General features: G+C 51.3%; 2 protein-coding genes across 9 annotated transcripts in view; one reads left to right on the top strand and one right to left on the bottom strand.

Moving 5' to 3' along the window:
* The window catches only part of bicra (BRD4 interacting chromatin remodeling complex associated protein), a 31,198-nt gene extending 25,274 nt beyond the window's left edge, over positions 1-5,924 (bottom strand). For 2 of the 3 annotated variants that reach the window (XM_069186464.1, XM_069186465.1), the window contains exon 1: positions 2,018-2,098. In XM_069186464.1, the coding sequence (XP_069042565.1) occupies positions 2,018-2,078 (61 nt within the window). In that variant the 5' untranslated portion in view covers positions 2,079-2,098. Of the gene's footprint in view, positions 1-2,017; positions 2,099-5,849 lie in introns of those variants that run through there. The other variant, XM_069186466.1, reaches the window with a different exon arrangement.
* znf541 (zinc finger protein 541) lies at positions 1,032-24,299 on the top strand. Of its 6 annotated transcripts, none has more exons than XM_069186468.1 (17): positions 1,035-1,362; positions 7,125-7,356; positions 8,554-8,794; positions 11,450-12,593; positions 12,858-12,940; positions 14,117-14,210; positions 14,560-14,733; positions 15,243-15,600; positions 16,018-16,072; positions 17,247-17,389; positions 18,268-18,371; positions 20,029-20,104; positions 20,394-20,482; positions 20,938-21,045; positions 21,610-21,755; positions 22,405-22,569; positions 22,667-24,299. In XM_069186468.1, the coding sequence occupies exons 1-17, from the start codon at positions 1,126-1,128 to the stop codon at positions 22,971-22,973; spliced, it is 3,756 nt and encodes a 1,251-aa protein (XP_069042569.1). In that variant the 5' UTR covers positions 1,035-1,125; the 3' UTR covers positions 22,974-24,299. The 6 variants fall into 6 exon arrangements, 5 of the variants coding, with proteins under 5 accessions (XP_069042569.1, XP_069042568.1, XP_069042572.1 ...); XM_069186467.1 differs by having other exon boundaries at positions 8,548-8,794; XM_069186471.1 differs by lacking the exon at positions 22,667-24,299 and adding an exon at positions 22,248-22,303 and having other exon boundaries at positions 8,548-8,794; positions 22,405-22,534.
* The last annotated feature ends 112 nt before the right edge of the window (positions 24,300-24,411 follow it).

Raw genomic sequence — 24,411 nt, 5'->3', positions numbered from 1 at the left:
TCCTGCAGCTCTTCAACAAGGCCGGCAACTTGAGCACACGAGGCACAGGAGTCAGGTCCAGGGAAGTAGGGTCACTTTCTCAAGCGTGTTGGGCAGGACTGAGGTTTTGGTCGCCATGTTAGAGAGAGCAACGTTTGCTCCGGACCTCCGTCCAGAGGAGGGAAACAACGTTAATTCCCAGCCTCACAGGAAAGTCACAAAGAGAATAAAGGAGCTCCATCCCGTTAACCGTCACAGAGAAGGAGGATGATGGGAACTATCCTGAAAAGTTGCTGATACCCTAGCAAGAAGGGGACCTCAGGACCAACAGCAAAGCGAGCAGACCAATCAGGAAATGACAGAGAAGTGCATTTATGAGCGAAAACAAGAGATCCCTCCTTACTCAAAGAGTGGTGGGAGCATGGAGCGAGCTGCCCAGCCATGATGCCGATGCCCTGGCTGCTCTCAAGAAACAGCTGGATGAGATCCGAACAAACTGGTTGGACCCAGTGGCCACCTCTCGTTTACGACTGGCAGATATAATAAGTGCTTGTGGTGCATCTGTCTGCAACCCCAGCAGTTAGCCCAGTAACTAGTCGTTAGTAATTGGTCTCCATGAAGCGTGAGTGTTTCACACACAGCCCTGGAGAGCCACCATCCAGCTCTCCCAGGCCCTGATCCGAACGCGCAGGACACAGGTGGTCCCACAGTATGTACCGCCCTTGGGGGACACCTAGAAATATGCTGGACATCCTGCAGACTTCCCACACCAGGAGAGGACACCATACAAAGTCCCTGTCCATACACCCCAGAGTGCGGCCCCCCAGTCTGTACGGCCCAGACTCCGGCCCCCCCGGTCCATACAGTCCTAGAGTCCACCCCCAAAGCCCAGAATCTGGGCTCCCAGGTCGACATGCCACCTAGCAAAACTTCCCGAGAACAGCAGAGCTCAGGTCAGTCGAACTGGCAGCTCATCACAATCACAGCTCCAATGGAGTTAAACCAATTAAGCCATTAACCCATTAAATCCACTCCGCGGGCAGGGAGGACCAACTTCACGTCCGAGCGGCGAGGACGGAGACAGCAGAGAAGCCCTCAGCCACACTGCCCTCCCTCCCTCACTGAAAACACTCAGCGCTCAGCCCCATGACAGCCGCTGGACACCAGCACACCAGCCCAGGACAACCCCGCTCGGACAGAGAGGAAGCGGACGGGGCCCTGGCTTTCGCCAGCTCGCTGGCCCCCACCACCACCACCCCCCCCGAGGGAGGAGGGCGCAGGGAGCCCGGGGCACAGCGGCCGGGCTCCGGCACAGACCCGCGGACGCGCACGGCCCGTCCCAGAGAGCCCAACTTCCTCCTCCCGCCGCCTGGCCGGCCCCGAGTAAGTTTGTTTGGGTTTGTTTTCGCGCGGGGGAGACGGGGAGGAAGACGAAGGCGAAGCGGCGGCTCTTTCTCGCCTCCGTGGACGGACGGATACTGGCGGCTGTTCACCTCGCACACACACAAAAAAAAAGTCTTCTTTCCACCCACCCACCTCCCCCTCCTTCTCAACACAACCCCCTTTTCTCGTGCCGTTGCAGCCGAGCGAATGCGAATCTATTGCGTGCAGGTACAGAGAGACAGGCAGAGCTGAGGTCTGGAGCTGGAAGTCTAAATGTGTAGAAAAGCGAGCCTTACACACAAGATATCTGACAGTAACATATTGCAAGCAGCTACGCACTGCTCAGATGAATCCCTGAAACATATTATGTGCCAGGCAGACATGATTTGGTTATTTTCTTTCTATCTAGTGATTCCTCAAACGCAATTGCGTCTAAATATTGAGTTAATGTTGGAATACACTTGGACCGGGAGGGGGGGGTATGTTTGGGAATTTCGCTGTAAAATCGCTCCTCCGGCCCAGCCGTGCGTGTTTTTTTTGGCATTTTGCGGGCAGTAAAAGCGGGGTTTGCGATCCACCTGCAGTGTGCAGATGTTGCGGCTTTATTCGAGTTATACAGATTTATAGAGAAATTGCTACATTGTAACAAACTCACCCGAGACGATAGAGGTGCAGGCAGCGCGGGGTCTCCGGCACAGCCCCGCACGGGCTCCCATACAGGACCCGGCAGAGCAACAAACGGAGCAGGGCAGGGCGGCCCGGCGCGATCGCCTGACCAAAAATCAGACGCACTCCTGCCAGTCTGTGGCGAGCAGATTACAGCACACAGGTCATTTCAGTAGTAACTGTTTTGATTTCCTTTTGACTGATTGCTTTCGATCTTATTTTGACTGAATCGTGAAACAGGTGATTCACATCAGACATTATTTGTTTCATGGGAGATGTGAATTACTTCATTCTGGCAGTGTGTATTGCATAACCACAAAGGTTAGCCTAGTCAAGGAAAAAAAGCTTCCAAATGTCTGTTCCCTTTATAACTAATTTCACATTAACACTCATCATCCTCAGACCTGAAGATACTGTAAAGACTCTCAGTCTGGTCATCTGTAACCTCACATTGACACTCATCATCCTCAGACCTGTAGATACTGTAAAGACTGATCATCTGTAGCTGCACAGTAACACTGAACAATGCCTGATTCGGTGTGCAGCACTGTCTATTGTGAACATGTCCGGAGGAGCCCACGATGAGCATCATTAGGAGCTGAGTGAGGGTGAGGAGCTGGGGACTCTACCCTGGTCTACTTCTGCACCAGCCGTTTACACTCAGACCAATAAAAAACGCTGAAGGAACACAGCCTGCTTCCAGCAGGACAGTCCCTTCACTACACGGTTCTAGTTCACCTCCTGGTTCTAGGTCTTAATCATAGACAGTGTCCCCCTCCCTCTCCCTGTAGTTAGGAGTCCCGAGTCCTTATCCACTAACCCTGTCATTCAGCTAGTGATGCCCAAGCCTTACCCAAAGGGGGGCGGGAGTGTGGAACAAGCTGATACCCCGACTTCCTTCAGGAAACAGCTACCGAACGGGCAGTGCAAATCGGGGAGAGAGGTCTTAACTAGCAGGGCAAGTATAACATTTTAAAGAGGGCTCATTAAATAAAAAAGAATAACAGGAAAGACACGTTCTTTAAAATTGTACTTTCTTCTTGTAAGTCCTGGTCACACAGAATCTAATTTTCCAAGGGCCTAGAGCTCCCTTTATTCCATCTGTAGAGTTTAGGGGGAGTTTTAGGTCTATCTTGGAGAGATGGAATTACAGATAGCTGGTGATTGTCTTTTCTGTTTCTCAGGCACCGATGTGCCATCACACACATGCTCACACAAAATCTCAAATATGAAAAGACACACACTGAGTTATTAAATTCTGGGTTACCAAAAATCAAGATTTTAGTAAATCATCAAATCTTCAATTCTGACAGATGAGTTTATGTAAGAAATGCTGCAGAACTACATATAAAATAAACATGACATCCAGAAGAAAGAGGAAGGGTAGCACTGACTTCTTTGAAGGATCTGAAGTAAATAATAAAACGATTCAGTCAGGCGTAAACAGGGACAGCCCCAGCCGAGGCCCTGGCGCTTCCTATGACCAAACGGGTTGTAAGGAATGAGAAAACGCCGCTGCTGATTGGCTCAAACTTAAAAACATCACAAAGAAAGGGTCGGCGCAGGATGGAGCCTAGCCGCTCGCTGATTGGCGGATCGTGGAATGATTGGCAGAGAGGGGAAATCATTAATAAGAAGGCGTGGCCCCGGCTGTTGTTTATAGTTCCTGATTGGCTGGATTTGAATCAGAGTTAAGGCTTGTGTTTACGCTTTAAGGTGGGGCTACAGACGGGTTTACTTTGGGACAGAAATACAGAGAAAAAAAAATCAGTCCTACTTCAGAGAGAGACAGAGAGCGTTAGTGACAGGAGCGCGATAACCGGGGGAGCTACGGTTCCGATTCGCTTTATTATCGATTTTTATTTCGCTGATTGTGATGTGACGCCGAACAGCGATGGCGACCGGGAGACATGTTTTCGCCAGGACATAACCCTGGTCTCGTCTCTTTCTCCAAAAGTTGTGTCGGATCCCAATAGGCGATGGCAGAAAAAAAAAACAGCAAAAAAAAATACTCATAAGGCCGTGTACAAACTGCACAAGGCGACGACCGTAAAAAATGAGTGCAGTGGTGTTTCCAGTCAGCTGTTCTGTTTTGTTCTCTGAACGAGCCGCCCCCTCTTCCAACACGCACACACACCAAGATGTTTTTGCAAAAGGTTCCCACAAGAAGGCGACAGATCGCTTCCGCGTCTGTTTCGGAGTCTCGGTGACGTGATGTATTGACACAGGCGCAGCCTAGGTTCACGGACAGGGGTCCGGTGCGCCCTAGACCAGCAGCATCCGAAGAGTAGGGAGAAATTAACAAACTGGTCTGATTAAGCCAGTAAGGAAATGACTGGGGCGCTTAAGAGCACAGCTGGACTGGAATCCTGCAGGTACACTGGCCACCCCAGGAGCAGGAGAGTAGAGTCCTCTGTTGCTCTCCAGGCCACGGAGGTATGGGGAGTGTTGCTGTGCAGACAGCAGGTGACTATCGTGACAAAAATAATAACAGTATCCTCACACCTGTATGGCGCTGTTCTGGACACTCCACTCAGAGCGCTTTACAGTAATGGAGAATGCCACCATTGCCACCAGTGTGCAGCCCCCACCTGGATGATGCGACAGCAGCCATAGTGCACCAGTACTCTCCCCACACACCAGCTCTCAGTGGGAGGAGAGCAGAGTGATGAAGCCAGTTCAGAGATGGGGATTATTAGGAGGCCATGACCGGTAAAGTCCAGGGGGAAATTTGGCCAGGACCCCGGGGTTACATCCATACTCTTTTCGAGAAATACCCTGGGATTTTTAATGACCACAGAGAATCATGACCTCGGTTTTACGCCTCATCTGAAGGACGACACCTTTTTACAGTATAGTGTCCCCATTACTATACTGGGGCATTAGGATCCACACAGACCGCAGGGTGAGCGTCCCCTACTGGTCCCACTAACACCTCTTAATAATAATAATAATAACAATTGCTTACACTTATATAGTGCTTTTCTGGACACTCCACTCAAAGCGCTTTACAGGTAATGGGGACTCCCCTCCCTAAAGCAGCAGCCTCAGCTTTCCCAGGAGTCTCCCCTCCAGGTACTGACCATGCTCACACTGCTGAGCTCCAGGGGGCTGCCAGCTGAGCTGCAGGGTGATGGAGCTGCTGGCCATGATGATAACACCGGAGTCAGGCAGGGGTCACGCCAGCGAGCAATGAGCCCGAGGGGTCATTGGTGCCAGGCCCGGTCCTGGGGACCCCAAAACCTCGTTGCTGCAGCTCCCCAAACCGAACCAGTGTGTGTTTCTCTCCCCACCCAGAGGTGGGAGACTGTCAAGGCGCTGAAGCAGCTCAGTGAGGTCCGGAGGCGACCTCCGTCAGTGACCGGGGGAGGGACGGCTGCAGGCTGGGTTCGCACCCGGGGCCGGGCGGCGGGAGGGAGTCACCTGCTCACCACGGGTGTATCTGACCGTATTGTACTCCGAGAAAAAAGACAGTCGTGTATAAAGCAACAACACAAACAGGTTTACTCGCTGCTTTTCGCCAGGCTTCTATCGCAGAGGTGACACGTCACACGTCACGTACAGGCCCTGCCTGGGCATTCAGAGAGGGTCTTCTCAGTTTTGTTTCCACGCAAGTGGGAGGCGCGCCAGTTGACGGAACAGCGCTCATAGCAGGGTTTTTAAAATCTGCGTCCGAGCGAGTTCCCTTTTCCCGGAAGTCTGGGTAAACGAACCTTGAGCGCTGTGAGAGGCGAGTGGAGCCCATGAGCACACGCCCCCCCCCCCACCTCCGGAGTGGGAGATACTGCCACTCGTGTCGCGGAAGGCCACGTGGTTCTTACCCGACCCGAGAGCGGGATTCCGGATCTCGCGACTCTCAGTTCCAAACAGCCGCGCGGGGGCGAAGATGGCGGCGCGCCCTCTCGCCGTCCTCGAGGTTGGCGCCACTGCGTCACCGCTCGGGTCCGGGCGCGTGGTCTGGCCGCGAGGCAGCACCCCGGAGGAGGAGCGCTCGAGCGGTCGGTCGGTCGGCGGGCGGGAAGGGGACGCTCGCGCTGTGTACTTGAAGTCGATCCCCGGTCCCTCCCGCCTAAAGCGCGATCGCTCGAGCCGCTTGATCGCTCGACTTTCTTGAATAATTCGGTCGCCATTTTCTTTAAAAACTTCAAAACGGCCACCCGGTCTCTGGGCCCGCGGTAGCGACCGGCACTGAAATAATCTGATCTGGGGAGCGAAGGAAACGGGCAGGAAAACGCGATTGCGATTGACCCCAGTAACTACGCGGCGTTGTGAGTATCGGCGAGTAATATTCACTCATTTATTTTTATTCAGTGAGCGCTTCAGTCCATCACAGAGTGCAGCAGACCTGGCGGAGCTGCGCCGTGTACCGATTATTCCACTGCGGCTTCATAAACAAGGCCCAACCAATGAAGTGATTAATAACAGGACTGTTCTGTTCTACTGTACTGGGACTGTAGCTCCTATTGTAACAGGACTGTTCTACTGTACTGGGACTGTAGCTCCTACTGTAACAGGACTGTTCTACTGTACTGGGACTGTAGCCCCTATTGTAACAGGACTGTTCTACTGTACTGGGACTGTAGCTCCTACTGTAACAGGACTGTTCTACTGTACTGGGACTGTAGCCCCTATTGTAACAGGACTGTTCTACTGTACTGGGACTGTAGCTCCTACTGTAACAGGACTGTTCTACTGTACTGGGACTGTAGCTCCTACTGTAACAGGACTGTTCTACTGTACTGGGACTGTAGCTCCTACTGTAACAGGACTGTTCTACTGCACTGGGACTGTAACCCCTATTGTAACAGGACTGTTCTACTGTACTGGGACTGTAGCCCCTACTGTAACAGGACTGTTCTACTGCACTGGGACTGTAACCCCTATTGTAACAGGACTGTTCTACTGCACTGGGACTGTAGCCCCTACTGTAACAGGACTGTTCTACTGCACTGGGACTGTAGCTCCTATTGTAACAGGACTGTTCTACTGCACTGGGACTGTAGCCCCTACTGTAACAGGACTGTTCTACTGTAGAACAGGCCAGTTCTGCTGTACTGGACTGTATCTTTGATGTAACTCTTCTCTTGCTCTGTGAGTGTACGGGACGAGCCGCGGTCATGGAGGAACACCGCCAGGGGGCGCTGTGTGCCGAGGAAATCATTCCTGGACTGTGCGCCAACAGCCAGCCCCCGACAGAGAGCCCAGCCCCCCCTCCCGCCACGGCAGATTCCCCCCGCGAGCACGACCCCTCCCGCGCGTCCCCCTTCTTCAGCCCCCTCGGGTGGCGGCAGCAGGAGGGAGCGGGGAGGGAGGCGCTTCCCGAGCTCCGTGAGTACGAGTGGGAGAACGGGGGGGCGGAGCTGTGGGATCTGAGCAAGTCCTCCATGGGGAAGACGAGCGTTTTCCAGTCATTCTAAAGCATTCACATTCCTTTAGTCTTGCGGCGTCCTAGACACTTCGCTCGGTGAACCCTTTTTATTGTCCTTGTTCAAAAATGAAATGTTAAAATGCGGAGCACACAATCGCATCGTTTTTTTCCCCTAGAGGGAAAATAAAGTCGTGAAACGCAATCGGACGTCTGCGATGCAAACCAGCAATAAGCAGGGAGAAGCTAAGAGTGATCCAGAGTGTTGAGGGTAGTTGTGCAGAACAGCAGCACGCTGTGGTTCATAGGAGCACAGGCAGCACGAACACTGTGGTCCAAGCGATCGCTGGTTTGGAAACGAAGTGGTGGGTCTCGTTGACTACGAGTGTCATAGCTCTGCTGAGTCCCTTCCTGGGGGAGATTCCCGCCGACAAACTGTCGCAGGAGTCGGTAGCGTCTGGAGAAGCACATCGGGGAAGGGGGGGTCGACAGACGGGGGGGGGCGGTGACGGTGGTGGTCAGGTGCACAGGGAAAGGGAGCAGGCCACAAACCCAAGGCCGGTCCAATGGGGTTGGGGCGCAGTCCGATGTCCAATGCCGGGAGGTCCATCCGAGACAAAGACGGGTAAAAACCGGAATGGGGAACTGGGATCGGGAACAAAGAAGATAAAAACATAACGGGACTGGGCGCTCCGAGCCCCGGACTCGGAGGTCAGGACGCCGGGATCAGGCCTGTGCCTGGTGGTAGGCGGGCTTCCCGGCGTCCGTCTTCCAAAGCTGAGCCCGGAACTGCGGAGACGCCGGGCTTAAATACCAAAAAGGGGGACAATGAGCGGGTGGAGGTGCTTAAACTGAACATAATCCGAAACAAGTTGGAGCGCCCTCTAGGGGAGGGATGACGGTGGGACACAAACAGCTGGCCTCACACCTGCGATCTGGCGGTCGGGGAGTACTGTCACAGGTCTCAATGGAAGACTCTGCGCCTGCCTTGTGCACGGGGACAGCTGTGTTTGTGGGACGCGATTGCCCTGTTCCGGCGCAGAGCCGCTGCAGGCTGACCGCCGGTCCGGGCCGTGGCTGTGACTGAGGGGGCGGGGGCGGTGTGCGCGCGCGCGCGCGTGTGGAAGCGTGACTGATCTCGCCCTGCCTCGCAGCTGCAGGCGCCCCGGAGAAGCCCCCCAACCCCAGCTGGGGGCCGGCGGTGTTGGAGGAGGCCCCCGCGGGGCTGTCCAGAGCAGCGCCTGCGCCGGGCTGGAGGGGCCCCGCAGCCCGGGAGCCCTCCCCGGGCGAGAACGTGTTCCACAGAGCCGGCGACCTCCACAAACACCCGCTGAGCCACGGGCAGGACCGGGGCCGGGTCTGCTCGCAGAGCTGCCTCGCTTTCGGACGCAGCGACCCCAGGTGAGTCCCACCGGCCCGGCCCGGGGTTCAAGAACGACATCAGCCGCCAGCCTTTCCAGAGAGCAGCAGAGGAACTGGCACCAGCTGTCTTAGTACCAATGGGAGGAGTAGTCGGACCCGTGTCTGCAGCGCTAGCTGAAGTATCAGCAGGTGTACTAACAATCTCAGCAGCACCCGGACAATCGGTGGGAAAGTCACGGCAGCTGACTGATCTCTGGCTGGCTTCTGAAAGATCCTAAGGGATCTGCTGTAACTGTCTGGTAGAGTAGTTTGTACCAGACACCAACATCTTTTTGTGTAAAGAAAGTACATTGCTCTTAAATTATATCCTTCCCAGCTTCTTTAGAACGCCCCTCTGTCATACCACCAGTTATTCCTCAAGAGCCCGTGTCTACCTGTACAAACCAGTGTCGATGTGACCTGTTTAACAACCTCCCCTGTCAGCTTCCTGAGCCACGCAGACGACACACAACCCTTGTATACCAGCCAAAGCTGAGTGACTAAAACTGCCCTTAAATAAACCGGAAAATGAGCAATTATTATGGGTAACAACGTAGCCTAAAGGCAGGCAATAATAACGCAGCCTGCTGATGACCCAGTCACAGACATCTGGGTTTCTGCCTCTGATGACAATAAAAACTTAAGCTAGCAAGCTACCCTGAACATGCTCTCAGCACAGTGGGCCTCGGCAGTTAAGGAGCCTTGCAGATGTTCTGCTGGAGAAGGGGCATCCGAACCCACCACGGATAAAACTATGATTTCCCATTCAGGTTTCAAAGAAAGAGCGTGTTAGCCCAGCTAGGAGCCCGTAGGATCTTTAATCCTGGCCAGGGGGATCACACAGCGAGTCACAGGCTGGCCGGGCAGTACCAGTAACTGTTCAGCACCAGTTTAGAAGCAGTAGCAGGCGCAAGGTATATACAGTACAGTACCAATACAGAAGCAACAGCAGTAACTACAGCACTGGTGCCAGAGCAGCAGCAGATGCAGTTGCAGTCACGTACAGTGCCTTGCGAAAGTATTCGGCCCCCTTGAACTTTTCAACCTTTTGCCACATTTCAGGCTTCAAACATAAAGATATAATTTTTTTTATTTTATGTGAAGAATCACCAACAAGTGGGACACAATTGTGAAGTGGAACGAAATCTATTGGATTTTTGAAACTTTTTTAACTAATAAAAAAATGAAAAGTGGGGCGTGCAAAATTATTCGGCCCCTTTACTTTCAGTGCAGCAAACTCACTCCAGAAGTTCAGTGAGGATCTCTGAATGATCCAATGTTGTCCTTAATGACTGATGGTGATAAATAGAATCCATCTGTGTGTAATCAAGTCTCTGTATAAATGCACCTGCTCTGTGATAGTCTCAAGGTTCTGTTGAAAGTGCAGAGAGCATCATGAAGACCAAGGAACACACCAGGCAGGTCCGTAATACTGTTGTGGAGAAGTTTAAAGCCGGATTTGGATACAAAAAGATTTCCCAAGCTTCAAACATCCCAAGGAGCACTGTGCAAGCGATCATCTTGAAATGGAAGGAGTATCAGACCACTGCAAATCTACCAAGACCTGGCCGTCCCTCTAAACTTTCAGCTCAGACAAGGAGAAGACTGATCAGAGATGCAGCCAAGAGGCCCATGATCACTCTGGATGAACTGCAGAGAATTACAGCTGAGGTGGGAGAGTCTGTCCATAGGACAACAATCAGTCTTACACTGCACAAATCTGGCCTTTATGGAAGAGTGGCAAGAAGAAAGCCATTTCTCAAAGATATCCATAAAAAGTCTCGTCTAAAGTTTGCCACAAGCCACCTGGGAGACACCCCAAACATGTGGAAGAAGGTGCTCTGGTCAGATGAAACCAAAATCGAACTTTTTGGCCACAATGCAAAACGATATGTTTGGCGTAAAAGCAACACAGCTCATCACCCTCAACACACCATCCCCACTGTCAAACATGGTGGTGGCAGCATCATGGTTTGGGCCTGCTTTTCTTCAGCAGGGACAGGGAAGATGGTTAAAATTGAGGGGAAGATGGATGCAGCCAAATACAGGACCATTCTGGATGAAAACCTGTTGGAGTCTGCAAAAGACCTGGAACTGGGACGGAGATTTATCTTCCAACAAGACAATGATCCCAAACATACAGCAAAATCTACAAAGGAATGGTTCACAAATAAACGTATCCAGGTGTTTGAATGGCCAAGTCAAAGTCCAGACCTGAATCCAATCGAGAATCTGTGGAAAGAGCTGAAAACTGCTGTTCACAAACGCTCTCCATCCAACCTCACTGAGCTCGAGCTGTTTTGCAAGGAAGAATGGGCAAGAATTTCAGTCTCTCGATGTGCAAAACTGATAGAGACATACCCCAAGCGACTTGCAGCTGTAATCGCAGCAAAAGGTGGCTCTACAAAGTATTAACGCAAGGGGGCCGAATAATTTTGCACGCCCCACTTTTCATTTTTTTATTAGTTAAAAAAGTTTCAAAAATCCAATAGATTTCGTTCCACTTCACAATTGTGTCCCACTTGTTGGTGATTCTTCACATAAAATAAAAAATTTATATCTTTATGTTTGAAGCCTGAAATGTGGCAAAAGGTTGAAAAGTTCAAGGGGGCCGAATACTTTCGCAAGGCACTGTAGCTCTCTGTGTCTTTGCAGCTCTGACCACGTGCTGACTCACATGAGGCGGCAGCCTTTCCCCTGCACCGAGCCTGGATGTCTCAAGACCTTCTGTGATGCCCGGCTGCAGCTGCAGCATAATGCCACCCATCACTGCCAGACACACGCCCCCTCGCATGGCATCGCTGCCCCAGACCATGCTGGGGAGGGCAGAGTGTACCTGGGCACCCCAGTGAGCCAGGACGACTGCCAGCTCAGCTTCTGGTTCCCACCGGCCACCAGCCTCAAGGTGGCCTCCGGCGCACGAGGCTGCGGGTACAATCCCAGCAGCCTGGACTACGCTCGATTTATTGACCAGAGAGGGGGCAACCCCCTTGAGTCCAGCACAACCCAGGTCCCCACTTTCTCCCAGCTAGACCCGTGGAGCGAGCCAGCCACTCGAGGCACAGCCAGCGAGATGACGGCCGAACTACAGCCCGAGCTATATGCTCCCAGCCTGGAACTCGATTCCAGCCCAGTCACCGAGCGTGCTGCACACAGCCCTGGCTCCCAGCACTGGGAAAACAGGCTGAAGTTTCCCAGCTCTGAGCTGCAGGATCTGGATGAGATCCTGTCGGCTCAGACTTACAGGGATACGGAAGAACAGCCGGGAGTGAAAAGAACCGGGATATTAATCTCTCCTGACATGTCTGCACAGCCCTGCACAGTTACGGAGTATAGTGTTGATCCCACAGCCGTTGGACAGACCGGGCCAGACTATCAACCTGTTTCCACAGTCACAGGCTCCACCCATGTGGAAACCACCCCCTCCCCCTCATGTAACCCCTCGCCCAATTACAGCACAGCGGCCAGCTCTAACTCCACCCACAGCTGCACAAGCCCCGCCCCCTGGGCTCAGGTTAGCCTCGCGTCTCCTCCTCCTCCTGCCCCCCAGCCCTCCGCAGTCCCGCCACTACTGACACAGCCCCCGTCCAAGGATCCCCCAAGGAGGAGGAGGGTGAGGAAGATCAAGGCCAAGAAGGCAGAGAGTCTGGCCCCGCCCCTGCCCCCGCCCCGTCCTGCCTCCCACTGCCTCTCACGCAGGCATCGGCCTCGCCCCCTGTGCAGCCCCAGCCTGATCTCGCCCAGCCAGGTGGCAATGGCGTCCTTCAGCTCCCACGGCATGTCCTGCGAACAGCGACAGGTAATCCACTGCCCTGCAGGCAGAATGCCGGACAGGGTGCACTCAACAGCCTACAGTTGCGCTCCACTGTTTACTGCTATTGGGCTCCATATTAATGTAAAACCTATTACATGTTTTTTAAATCTTAGCCCTCGTGTGCGCTCAGAGACCCAGCATGACATACAGAACATCTTGCGCGTCGTATACTGGTGGGCAGTAAGCCTGTCTCTGAACGAAGTCAGTCTGACGTGAGAGGGCGTTTTCTGAGTGTGTCTCCTTGCGCAGGGGCGGATTTCACTCGCGGTGAGCCCCACGGCCGCTGAGGGACGAGGCGCCGGCGATAGGGCAGTCCGCGACGTGGCTCCAGGGTGAGGCAGGGCTCGACCGGGTACAGCGTGTGGCCCCAGTGTTGTCCAGCCAGGAGAAGGCCAGCCACAGTGGCTGTATAGAAACAGAACAGGACTTGTGTTCCTTTCTTGCTCTGCTGCTGGGCCAGGGAACTATGAAGCTGTGCTGATGAGACACTGCGTGTCTGTGTAGTGCGGTGTCATCCTGTCAGAGTATCGTTTTGTTCTTCCTGTGCGTCAGATTTTTTCAGGTGTCTGTAGCCATGTCCGTTTGTCAGCGTCTTGGTTCCTGCCGTGGTTTGTGAGTGTGAGCCTCGCGGCCCGTTGGTGTTCTGGTGTACGATAATGTCTGTCGGTGTCACTTTCCTAGTGAGAAGGTGAGTCGTTGTGTCTCCAGGCTGTCAGTGTGGGAGTGTTTCAGTTTGTGGGTCACTTTGTCACTGAGTTGTTTAGCTTGTTTATGTGTCAGCAGGGCCGTCTCAAAGGGGGGGAGACCCCCAGGCCCCACCCCCACCCCTGTGCTTCACGCACGCATAAAAGTATAAATACATGTTTAAATATTTGAATAAAGCGACACACAAAACTCTTATTTTAACACAAGGTGAAATCTAAAGTTAGTGGGAGAGCTTTATTCAGAATTGGAGGCCTGTCCTGCTCTCACTACGTCATGGGCCAGTTGCAAGCTAAAAGTGATTGCAGCATAACTAAACCAGCTAGGGGAAAAAGTTAGCTGGGGGAAAACTGCTGAGCACAAGCAGAGATGGGGGAAAATGTGTAAAATACTACAGTGGGCGCGAGAAAATAAAAAGGAAGCAGAAGAGCAGGGATACCAATGTAGCACTTAAAGGGTCTTTGGAAAGGTTCGTTGTTAGAGAAGAAACAGACACGGGTGCTGAGATCTCGACGACGACAAGGGTGCTGGCATTGAGACGCCTGAAGGTACCGATAGCATTAGCAACAGCGGTGATCGGTAGTTCTGTTCGGTTCTGTATGTCTGTTTGCGCAGGCCAGTTAGGAGGCCATTTCGTCACCAGAACTGCTCCCTGCCGCCACTACTACACAAGAACCCCCCCACCCTGAGCCCCGCCCACCCCTCGAGACGGCCTCGTGTGTCGGTTGGTGTCATTTTTGCTTACATGTTTGTTGATACGCAACGTTTGTTGAGTCGCGCTGTGTTTTTCCTGTCTTGGTCTGCAGGGGGCGGTGTGAGGACATGGGGCAGACGGATGAACACAAGCCCTCGAAGAAGGTGAAACATCGCCCCTTGAATGCAGGGGCCCCAGAGAAGGAGGTTTGTTCTTTCCTAAAGCTCAGGCCTGGCCTGAGGTCAGCCAGTTTGGGAAGGGGGAGTGTCGCACGAGTGCATGGGGGTTAGCAGGCCTGTGCCAGTGGGAGCGCTCCAGTGGGTTGCAGCTGGAGGGGTGTTATCCTTGTGTGCGTGGTTTGTGTTTGTGCAAACCACTCAAGTTGCGTTGGTCCCAGTGCTCTAGACGAAGTCTCTTCCTCCTGGCCCAGAAGGTCTCCTCCAGCAGTCATGTTTCCTTGCGCTCTGGCCACAGAGCTGGGTTGAGAAGCCTGTCTCCTGGAGAGTGCTGGGAGCAGCGACGGTACCTGCGTCAGCTCGTCTCCTCTCTGCACAGGCGCATGGCGAGAGCGCAGAGGGCCAGGCCGGGAGAGGAGAGGCTAGCCAGCAGGGCCCAGGCCCGGCTCAGCTCAGCGTGGACAAGGCGGACCTGTCTCTGCTGGTCACCCCTGTTTCGCTGCTGGAGCCCGGGGCGCCAAATGCAGACGCTGCCCAGCTGTCCTTGTGCATGGTGAGCAGAGGGAGGTGTTCAGTGCCCAAGATATCCAGTTCTATTAGTCTGTCAGTGCAGGATGTTCCTTTAAGTGCAGAGCAGAAATATGTTTTTTGTGATCAAAGTTGTGCACAATATTCTGATTTACTAGTATATTGTATAATTTTAGCACATCGTTCCATGATTAAAATTCTACTCTTCAGCTACGTATCCTAATGTTTTGTTTGCTTGTTAGAAGGTGTAAATGAAGTACTGGTATTAACACCTCAGTGAGAGCTTGGGTGGGAGACAGTAAAGCAGAAAAGGACGGGGGGGAACAGAGGATCGGGAGAGGAATGGGTGGAGGAACAGAGGCAGGAGAGAGGGATGGGGGATACAGGAACAGGAAGAGGTGGGGAGAGGAAGAATGGGGCTAGAGGTAAGGAGGCATCACGTTTGCTGTCTCTCTACAGAGGACTGGGTGAAAGCTGGCTGTGGAGTGAAGGTAGAAGGTACAGGGTGTTCCTGACTCTAACTTGTCCCCCCAGGCCAAGAGAGCACTAGAGTCTGAGGAAGGCTGGAGCAGAGCCCAGAGGTGTGAGTTCCAGAAGACCCTCTACATCCTTCCCCCGACAACACCCCCCGCCTTTCCACCTGCGTTTGTCGGAGAGGAGGGCTTCGAGGGGGGCCAGGTACCCCGGTTTCGGGACCCAGGCGGGTACCCCAGTCAGCTGCGCTCCCCTGTCTGCCTCACCAACCATCTGCTGAACCCTGACTTTCTGGCACCCCCTTACACCCCGCCACCCATGCTGAGCCCCCTGCGCCCGGGCACTGGCCTGTACTTCGGCACGCTGACGCACACCCCGCCGAGCCGGCCGCTGTCGGGCACCTACACGGCGACGCTAGGTCTGTGAGCACCCGCCCTCTCTTCCCGCCTCTCGCCTCGCCTCTCCTGTTTCTGAACGTGTCCTTCCAGTCCTCCTTCCGCTCCGTACAGCGGAAATCAAGGAGAGCACCGTTAAAACTGCACAGAGCTCTAGCAAGACCTCCTTTAGGAAATCGTGTGGTTTTAATCATGGCGTTACGGAAAGACATCGGTGCTGTGGAATTGGAGCATCGAGAACAGTGATGAGTTCCATTCATGAGCTGACAAACACAGGGACTGGATCTCTTTAGTCGTGAACTATGACAATGTCTATGACAGAGTCTGTGACGGCTCTGGGTTCACAATTCTGAAAGGTTTCAGGTCCACTGAGGAACATGGACAAACTAAGGCAAAGTGCATTTAAATGTACTAATCTGCTGCTGTTTTTTGCTCCACAGATGCAACGGATGGGATTTTCCTCGTTATGGATGACACCATCATCACCATAGAGCCGTGAGTGTCTTCCACAGTATCCCACGGCTCGGAAGTCAAGCTCAGAGTTGTCCAGTAATCAGTACTGCCCATTCAGGCTCTGAGATGATTAGTATTATCTAGTAAATCATGACAGTCATCAATATTACACAGCTAAGCTGAGAACCGATCAGTGCATATAAAGACAAAAATACAATTCAGCAGCATGTAGGAGTAATAACGATGTAGTGTGAATTGTTTCTCATGTGGCACTCAACAACTAGAAACTCTTCATTATGTAAATTAAATCCATAATTCCTTAATATGACAAACATGTAGCTAATGATGCTAACTCAAAACATTTGTTTTGCTTCTAAAACTTGCTGCACATATCTGGTTGCAACTATGAACCAGCTTGTGCTGTTGTTCTAGACCAGCGGTTCTTAACCTTTACAGCAGCTGCACCCCTGTGGTTCCCAAAATATGTTCCTATATCCTTGATCAAAAGGTGTTCAAGTGATTTGTGGTTTTGATGATTTATCCTCTCAACAATCCTCAACGCCCCCAGACAGCGATGTGGCTCCCCCAGGGAGTGAATGCACCCGATCACCCCAGGTTAAGAAACAGTTTGTTACGAAAGGTTAAGAAACATTTGACTCTCATCAGTGGGTCTGCCCCTCGGAAGCTGGAGTAAAGTTTGTTTTTGCCACCCACCAAAAAAAAGAAAGCATCTTTGCCTGCTTCCTGCTGCCTTCAGTGCAGTCAGAGTTGATGCTGCTGTGTAGCGGCTGGACTGAGCTTGGCTCTTCCCACGCTGGCGTGTCCAGACACCACTCTTGTCCTGGTCCTTTGGGCCCTTAAGGAAGAAGGTCGTCTTAGAAAATGCCATCAAATGGGATTAAATTGTATGCAGATCCCAAAGGGAAGTAAGGATATTTAATATTGTACGGACAGGAGAATAAGAATCCTGCTGTCCCTCTGAAATGCGTGCTGGGAGTCCAGCAGGCGGGCTGATGGTGAGTTGAGGCTGTATGAGGCAGAGCAGGGTTCAAGGCAGTGGGTTCAGACCCACTGTTGTACTCTTCACCCGAACACCAGTAACATACCAGCTGTGTAAGCTGGGTAGAGCTGTCAGCCCAGCCAGCCAGGCAGGCAGGGACAGGAGCAGCAGTGAAGCTCTGAGAGCGCTGGTCTTTTCACGTTCTCTGCCTTTCAGGCGCATCAACGTGGGCGTGCGCTTCCAGGCCGAGATCCCGCCCCTCTGCAGCCCCCTTCTTGTGCTGCAGGAGGAGCACCCCGCCCAGCTGGTCTGGACCCCCTGGGGCGACATTTCCCACAATGCAGTCACGCAGCATCGGGGTGAGGGTCCGGGTGCTCTCTTCGTGTCTCTATTGGACTCTGCTCTGCCAAGGGGAAACTCGACAGGGAACGGAACAGGCCCAAACGTGTCTGGACACTAATAGATTTTCTACACAACCCACAAAAACAATTTACTTGCCAGTCCCCATAATGCCTTTTTTCAGGAGTTACTTCACACATATATTAATATCTGAACAGTAAGAGATACAGAGTGAGCCTTTTGAGTGCTACACACACAGACACTGTGCAGGACTGGTGATCTGAGTGCTACACACACAGACACTGTACAGGACTTGTGATCTGAGTGCTACACACACAGACACTGTGCAGGAGTGAGGCTCTTGAGTGCTATACACACAGACACTGCAGGGGTGAGGCTCTTGAGTGCTACACACACAGACACACAGCGCAGGAGTGAGGCTCACCTCTTCGCCCAGAGAATCCTGTCCTGTGATCCTGCCTTTGAGCTTCTCTTCAGGCCTGCCCAGACTGCTCTGTGGTGTACAGTAGTGGAAGCACCTCCATGTACAGTGGTAGGACACACCATGGGGCGCTACATCGACTCACAGTGTGCCCTGTTTGTGTCTGTGGCTTGCCTCAATCCTGTCTATTGGACATCGGAGATGAATAGTACCCTCAGCTGTCCACTGCCGATCTACACTGAAACATGTTCTCCTGGAACCTCCTGTAGCTTTTTGCTATTTTCAGAATCCTTGATATCACATCAGGTGTATCCTTCTTTCCCATCATCGGTGCTGAATTCACCAGCCCATGCTGGACTGGATGCTGCACTACAGTCCTTGTACTATGGCATTGTGTGAGGCTGCACAGTGTGAGGCTGCACTGCCTGACTGTGTCTCTGTCTCTTTGTGTCTCAGTGACAGAGTTCTTGGAGTTGTGTTGTTGCAGTGCGATGCCAGGAGGGGGCACTAATACAGAGCTGGCACTCCACTGTCTGAACGAGGCACAGGGGAACATCCTGGTAAGTACAGTCACAGCCTATATTTACCCCATGTATCACTGTATGTGTGGCCCATATAACCCAGGTGATCAGCGTGCATACTGTGCCCTCCAGAAGTGTTCATAGCACGGATGAAATAGGAACAGAAACATCATACAACAGAATGAGCTATTCGTTGGGCAGTGTCTTAGAATAAAAGTCATATTGTGATATTCTATAGCACAGTAAGGCTATAGAAAAATCCAAATATTGGGATAAGGCTGTTAAAGAATCCACTAATATTAATCTTGTTGCCAGGGATAATATAAATTTGTGGCCAGGCTACAAGGAAGAAGCTTCTTTGGAGGGTGGATGACAGAAGGAGGCAACTTGGAGTCTACATGAGGCTGAATTGTCTGAATCGAAACCATGTCTTACATTCAACTGGAGGGAAAAGTGTGCTTTTTATAAATGATTCTCCAGGGTTGATTCTAAAAAAAGGAGAAACTCATGTTGAGAAAACATTGTGGAGAGCCTTTTTTTATTTTGGGTTTGTTTTGCAGCTGCAGATCCTGGAACCCTTATCAAGACAGGGGAATCAAGAATTCCCAAAATATACCAGAACACTATCGCCAAACAGCTGCTGCCTTCTGCCGAGCAGCTCAAGCTCGGCACAGTGATCTAAAGCACACAGTTGCACAAAATCAAAGTTCTCCACTGGACATCTGAACCTCCAGACCTCAGGAGGTCTGGAACTTCATGGCTTGAACTCAAAACTGTTCACAAAAAAGTCAAAGCCATATAGCTCGCTACAGGAGGTGTCTTGTGAGTGAAAGCCCTGCCAGAGGAGGTTTACAGTGGTGTGAATAAATGTTTATGTTCTCTGTATATACATCGTGTGCTACAAAGATAACCTTTTTCCCCATCAGGTCAAGTTATCATGTCTGAAAATCTGTTGCTCCTTTCACATTGGGTATGAATAAATCTGGAGGGGAATGTGTGCACATGAGGTGTACAGGGTTGACAGTGTATATATATCTCAGGTATACAAGGCATGCAGTGCATATATTACATATACCTCGTGCTGTATATAAACCCCAAGTCTGCAGTGTGTACAGTATATGTACCCCAGATGCTCAGTGTGTGCAATATATATACACCATGTGTGTACTGTGTGCAGTGTATGTACCCAGGTGTACACTACGTGTGCAGTATACCGTACATACCCCAGGTGTGCAGTGTGTACAGTATATATACCCAGGTGTGCACTGTGTATAGTATATATACCCCAGATGCTCAGTGTGTGCAATATATATACCCAGGTGTGCAGTGTGTAGGATATATATACCAGATGTTCAGTGTGTGCAGTATATATATCCAAGTGTGTATTGTATACAGTCTGTATACCCCAGGTGTGCAGTGTGTGCAGTATATATACCCCAGATGCTCAGTGTGTGCAGTATATGCAGTATACTGTACACAAATTATATATACCCCAGGTGTACAGTGTGTATGGTATATAATACCCCAGGTGCACAGTATTAGCATTATTTAAAAGCTTAACAGTGTAATGCCTGGCAGGGAAATTCAGCTAACAGTAACAAAGCTGGTTTATATCCCTTGCAAAAACTGGACTAACTATTTAAAACAGTCATGTTGTGTGTGATCAGTATTGTGAATGTGTCTTGTGTGCTTTCAGACTGCTGTGGAACTGCTGTTGATGCAGGGAGCCCGGCGCTCTCCCTCACACCCGCTGTGGGACTACCACTATGCAGGTATAGCAGTGGCACACTGCACTGGACTGTAGAGTAGTGGAATGGTCAGTGTATGCAGTATATGAAGTACTGTGTAGCAGATGAGACCTTGCTGGGCAGTGGTACTGTGGAAAGCACGTTGGTCTGGACTGCACTGTACTGTGTTGAGCTCTAAATGTCAAGGCAGAGCTGTACCGATCTGTACTACAGTATATGAACCGTGTATTCTTGAGATGTGCTGTGCTTCACAACAACACACCCTGCAGTTAAAGTGATACCTGCTGGCCCAGACTTGTCCATGTTCCTCCAGGCTCAGACCACTGGAGCTCCCGAGAGAAGAAGCTGTTCTGCAAGGCTCTGGCCACCTACGACAGGGAGTTCCAGCTCATTCACAGCATGGTGAGGCTCCCAGTGTGTACATGCGGCTGGTCACTGGGCCGTTGTGTGTGTCGTTGTGAGGTAGGGTTTGTCTTATTGTGTACAATGTGCAGGCACCTGGTCACTGAGCTGTTGATGTGAGACAGTGTGTGGTTGTGTCTGTCTTTGTGTCAGCATGAGTATATCAGTGCAGGTACAGCAGGGATGTGTGATGTTGGTGGCACTGTGGGTCTCTGCCATATCTCCATGAGTGCTGCTTGCGTCAGCAGTGTGTCCATAGTAATCTGCCGGAGTGTAAGGACACAGTACACAGCTGCAGTAAGCTGTTGGGTGTCCTCTGGCACTGTCCATGTGACCTGGTGTCATTAATACGTGGTCATATCTGGATCTCTGCTCCACAGTGTGGCTGTGACCACACGATGTCTCAAACACTCCGGCTAACGTCCTAAGCGTTTGACTGTGCCTGTGTGTTTCAGCTGAAGAGTAAGTCGGTACCTCAGTGCGTGGAGTATTACTACACCATGAAGAAAAAGAAGAAATTCAAGCGGCGCAGTCGAGAAGCCCAGCGACAGCAGGGCTACTCTGTGAGCGTGCATACTTCTATACCTAGACCTTTGAAATGAATAATGACCACAGTTTAGATTTAAAATTATTGCAGGCCCCATGCTCTGACTTGTCTCAAACTTTGAAGACATTCTTTTAGATCACAGGCTAGGCCTTGTAGTCCAGAGATCACTGGTCCAGTCTGTGTCATATTGTAACCCTACAGTCTAGAGATCACTGGTCCAGTCTGTGTCATATTGTAACCCTACAGTCCAGAGATCACTGGTCCAGTCTGTGTCATACTGTAACCCTACAGTCCAGAGATCACTGGTCCAGTCTGTGTCATATTGTAACCCTACAGTCCAGAGATCAGTGGTCCAGTCTGTGTCATATTGCTTGAGCAAGCAAAGAATGCTGGGAAGGAATGTCTGACATCTTGTATTTATACTTTAGCCTGGTAAATGTTCTGCTATGTACTCCTTGTCTCTTGGAGTGGTCATTAAGATTTCTTCACACATGCAGAAGCACACTGTACAGGCTGAACATCTGTAAATAATGAAAAATAAAACAGTTACCCATAGCATCACCTATCGCCACTCTTGCAGAGGAGGGAGTCCCCATGCAGCCCCCAGAAACCAGGAGTAGAGGGAACAGGGAGCCCCCAGAAGAGCATGGAAAGACAGTGCAGGCTGCCAGGGAGCCGGCCTGCTGCGGGGGGCGCTAGGAAGCACCCCTGCAATGCGTGTGACATGTGAGCAAAGCTGTCAGAGCTCCCACTCCTGCCTCTCTCCACACAGGGTCTCGGACAGTGAGCTTTGGAGGGTCCCTGGGTCACAGGGAGTGCTGGCCAGCTGTGAAAGCCTGTGTAACTGTTTCTGCTGTTAGTGCCACGGGCTGTAGCACCGCCACTCCACTGAGAAGTAAGATGAGATATTGACCCCTGGCCAGTGGCAAGGAGGCACCTTAAGAAAGGGGTGCATTTGTAAAAGCTCCCCTCCTGCTTGTCACCACGTGTAAAAAATGAATGGTCTGATCTGTACGTTAACCTCTTTCAAGCAAGTTATATATGAAGTGCTCCACTGTCTTTGGGTATTTGTGCATCTGTAGGAGCATTATTCTGTATTATTCTATTCATATTAATCTCCTGCTTTGTGTAGTAAGCTTTTTTTGTATCAACATCTTTCTGTGAAGCAACTGCTCTGAGTTTACCTAACCTTTTACCCTGTCTCTTTGTATTAACCAGGTGCTTCTGTTTTTCTGCAGCGTGTACTGAACTCTCTCTGAGCTGTCTTCTTCAAGGTGCACTGTGCATTTACCCCTCTCCTCAGTGCAGTACTGTAACCCTCATTTCCCTGGACACTCACACTTTGTATTTACCTGAGCCTCTCTTCCTCTCTCAGTGACACTGGAAACATCAAGAGCCGGAGTTCTCACCTGAAGGTTCAGCAGCAGCAGGATAGTGTGTCCCCTTCTTGGAACAGCTGGATTAACCATGACCAGGAGGAAGAGGAGGAGGAGGCAGGGCTCAGTCCCGGCTCAGATGTCACATGGAGCCCCTTCTTCCTGTGAGTTGCCCGCACTCTTCATACAGCCCTCTGCAGCACTCTGGATGATGCCACTGAAAGCTAATCTTTCATTCTTCCTTGGAATTACTGGAAACAGCCATCAAAGCATCCTGTTCAGAGTCTGCCCAGCAACCCCTGGGTATTTAACAGCTCCAAACCAAACTGCAAGGCGGGCACCTGCAGTATGGAGAGGACCTGTGCACTCCAGCCTCTGTCGGAGCCTTACAGGGGAGACAGCACCAGTTGGGGGGGGGGGGGTGCCCCTCGCTGGCAGCCCTGAAGAATCAGGGGGGCCCTCCCTGTCGAGGGCAAGGCAAAGGCCTTGGTGGAAAGCTATTTTCGGAGGTGTGCACGCACAGGTCCTTACCCCCTTCCCAGCACCGCGGAGAGAATCACAGCAGTAATCTTGACAGACTGACACCTGGAGACCTGGAGGTTGCCAGACGGGTAGGAGGGCAAGGGGAGATGTATTTTAAAAAAAAATAGGCAGCTCTGTTTTTGTAGGAAGAGGATTAGTCCTTTTCAAAACACCCTACATTTGTATTTGGAAGTGATATTGCTGCCCAGTTCTACTGTTAGTGTAAACCAGTTGTAATGCAGGGAAGACAGAACTCCAGAAGACCAGATATCTGGTATATGCCCATGAATCTCCAAGACACTTTTCCTGGTTTCCTGGAAGAACATACAACTTCTGGCACTGTCCACACAACACAGCCTGCAGTGCCTTTCCAAAGTACCTGCTCCGCCAGCACTGGCAGTCTCCATAAAACATCATCTTTTTAACAACAGCCTAAAACTGAAATAAATCAAAACAACCAATTTCCTTAACAAACCAAATGGTTTGTTGCATTAAAAACAGAAGTGTGGAATTTGGCTCTCAATCTTTTGGGGCTGAGTTGTAATTCTTTGCTACCACCCAGAAATCTATTTGTCGTGTAGGCTTGTTACTTCATGCAGCGCCTGAATAGTTCACACAGGCTCTCTGTGAGCAATCATATTGATCAGGTTGTTCATTTCACCAACCAGACCTGGTAAGCATGTGATCAAGGGAGTCTGGAAATATGTGGCTATATAAATTAACAAAAGACAAAAAGAGACCAAAAACCCGGATAGCTAAAATGCACGGAATAAAAGATCGAAATAAATGACGATCTCCAGGTTTCTCGGAAGTGCTGAGCTGCTGGTGGATTCTGGGACAGGTTGACTCTTTAGTTTTAGTTTCCTTCTGTTCTGCAGCAGCTGCAGAGTTTTGCCACAGTTCCAGCGGTGTCGAGTACGCGCTCTCGGCTCGTCCTGCAGTCTGGGCTGCCTCTCCTGCACGGCGCCACACAGCCCGTGGCAGCGAGAGACCCTCGCCGTCACCCCCAGCCGGGGACAGGAACTGCAGGGTGTCAACAGAGACACGGGATTGGCACCGGAAGAGATGTTCTAGAGATCAGGAGGCGATCCGATCGCCTCGGCAGGAGAGGGACCGAACGTGGAGTGCCACGGGAATAGGCTACTGTGTGTTGTTTTTTTACCTTGAGAATTTCAGGACCTTTCTATGTTGTAAATCTTTTCATTCCTGTATTCCAGATGCCTGTTATCTCCATAGCCTTGATGAATGTTTAAACCCAGCACTGGTTCAGAGAGATCTAATCTTGTTCATCTTGTTGATGCTGATTCGTTGTGGTTCAGTTTCTTGTTTCTTACTGTACTGTTCTTAACAAAATAAATAATAATGAGCTCTACGATGATTACGACTCTAGTTTTGCAGCAGCAGCAGTTACGATACCTAAAGGAGCCAGTTTGCCCTCTGCGAGTTCCAGGACTCTGTAGGGGGACACAAGACGTGTACTAGCA

The sequence above is a fragment of the Lepisosteus oculatus genome, chromosome 3 (assembly GCF_040954835.1).
Source record: "Lepisosteus oculatus isolate fLepOcu1 chromosome 3, fLepOcu1.hap2, whole genome shotgun sequence".
Lineage (NCBI taxonomy): Eukaryota > Metazoa > Chordata > Actinopteri > Semionotiformes > Lepisosteidae > Lepisosteus > Lepisosteus oculatus.
The sequence above is the reverse complement of the archived record's forward strand: the minus strand, read 5'-3'. Positions and strand labels throughout refer to the sequence as shown.

What these genes read in the sequence shown, in the direction of transcription:
- znf541 (XM_069186467.1), top strand. Translation starts at nt 1,126, where the DNA reads ATGACAGCCGCTGGACACCAGCACACCAGCCCAGGACAACCCCGCTCG. An exon ending in GGAGGCGCTTCCCGAGCTCC is followed by an intron (nt 7,357 to 8,547) that starts GTGAGTACGAGT and finishes CCTGCCTCGCAG; the next exon opens with CTGCAGGCGCCCCGGAGAAG. An exon ending in AGCGACAGCAGGGCTACTCT is followed by an intron (nt 21,046 to 21,609) that starts GTGAGCGTGCAT and finishes CCACTCTTGCAG; the next exon opens with AGGAGGGAGTCCCCATGCAG.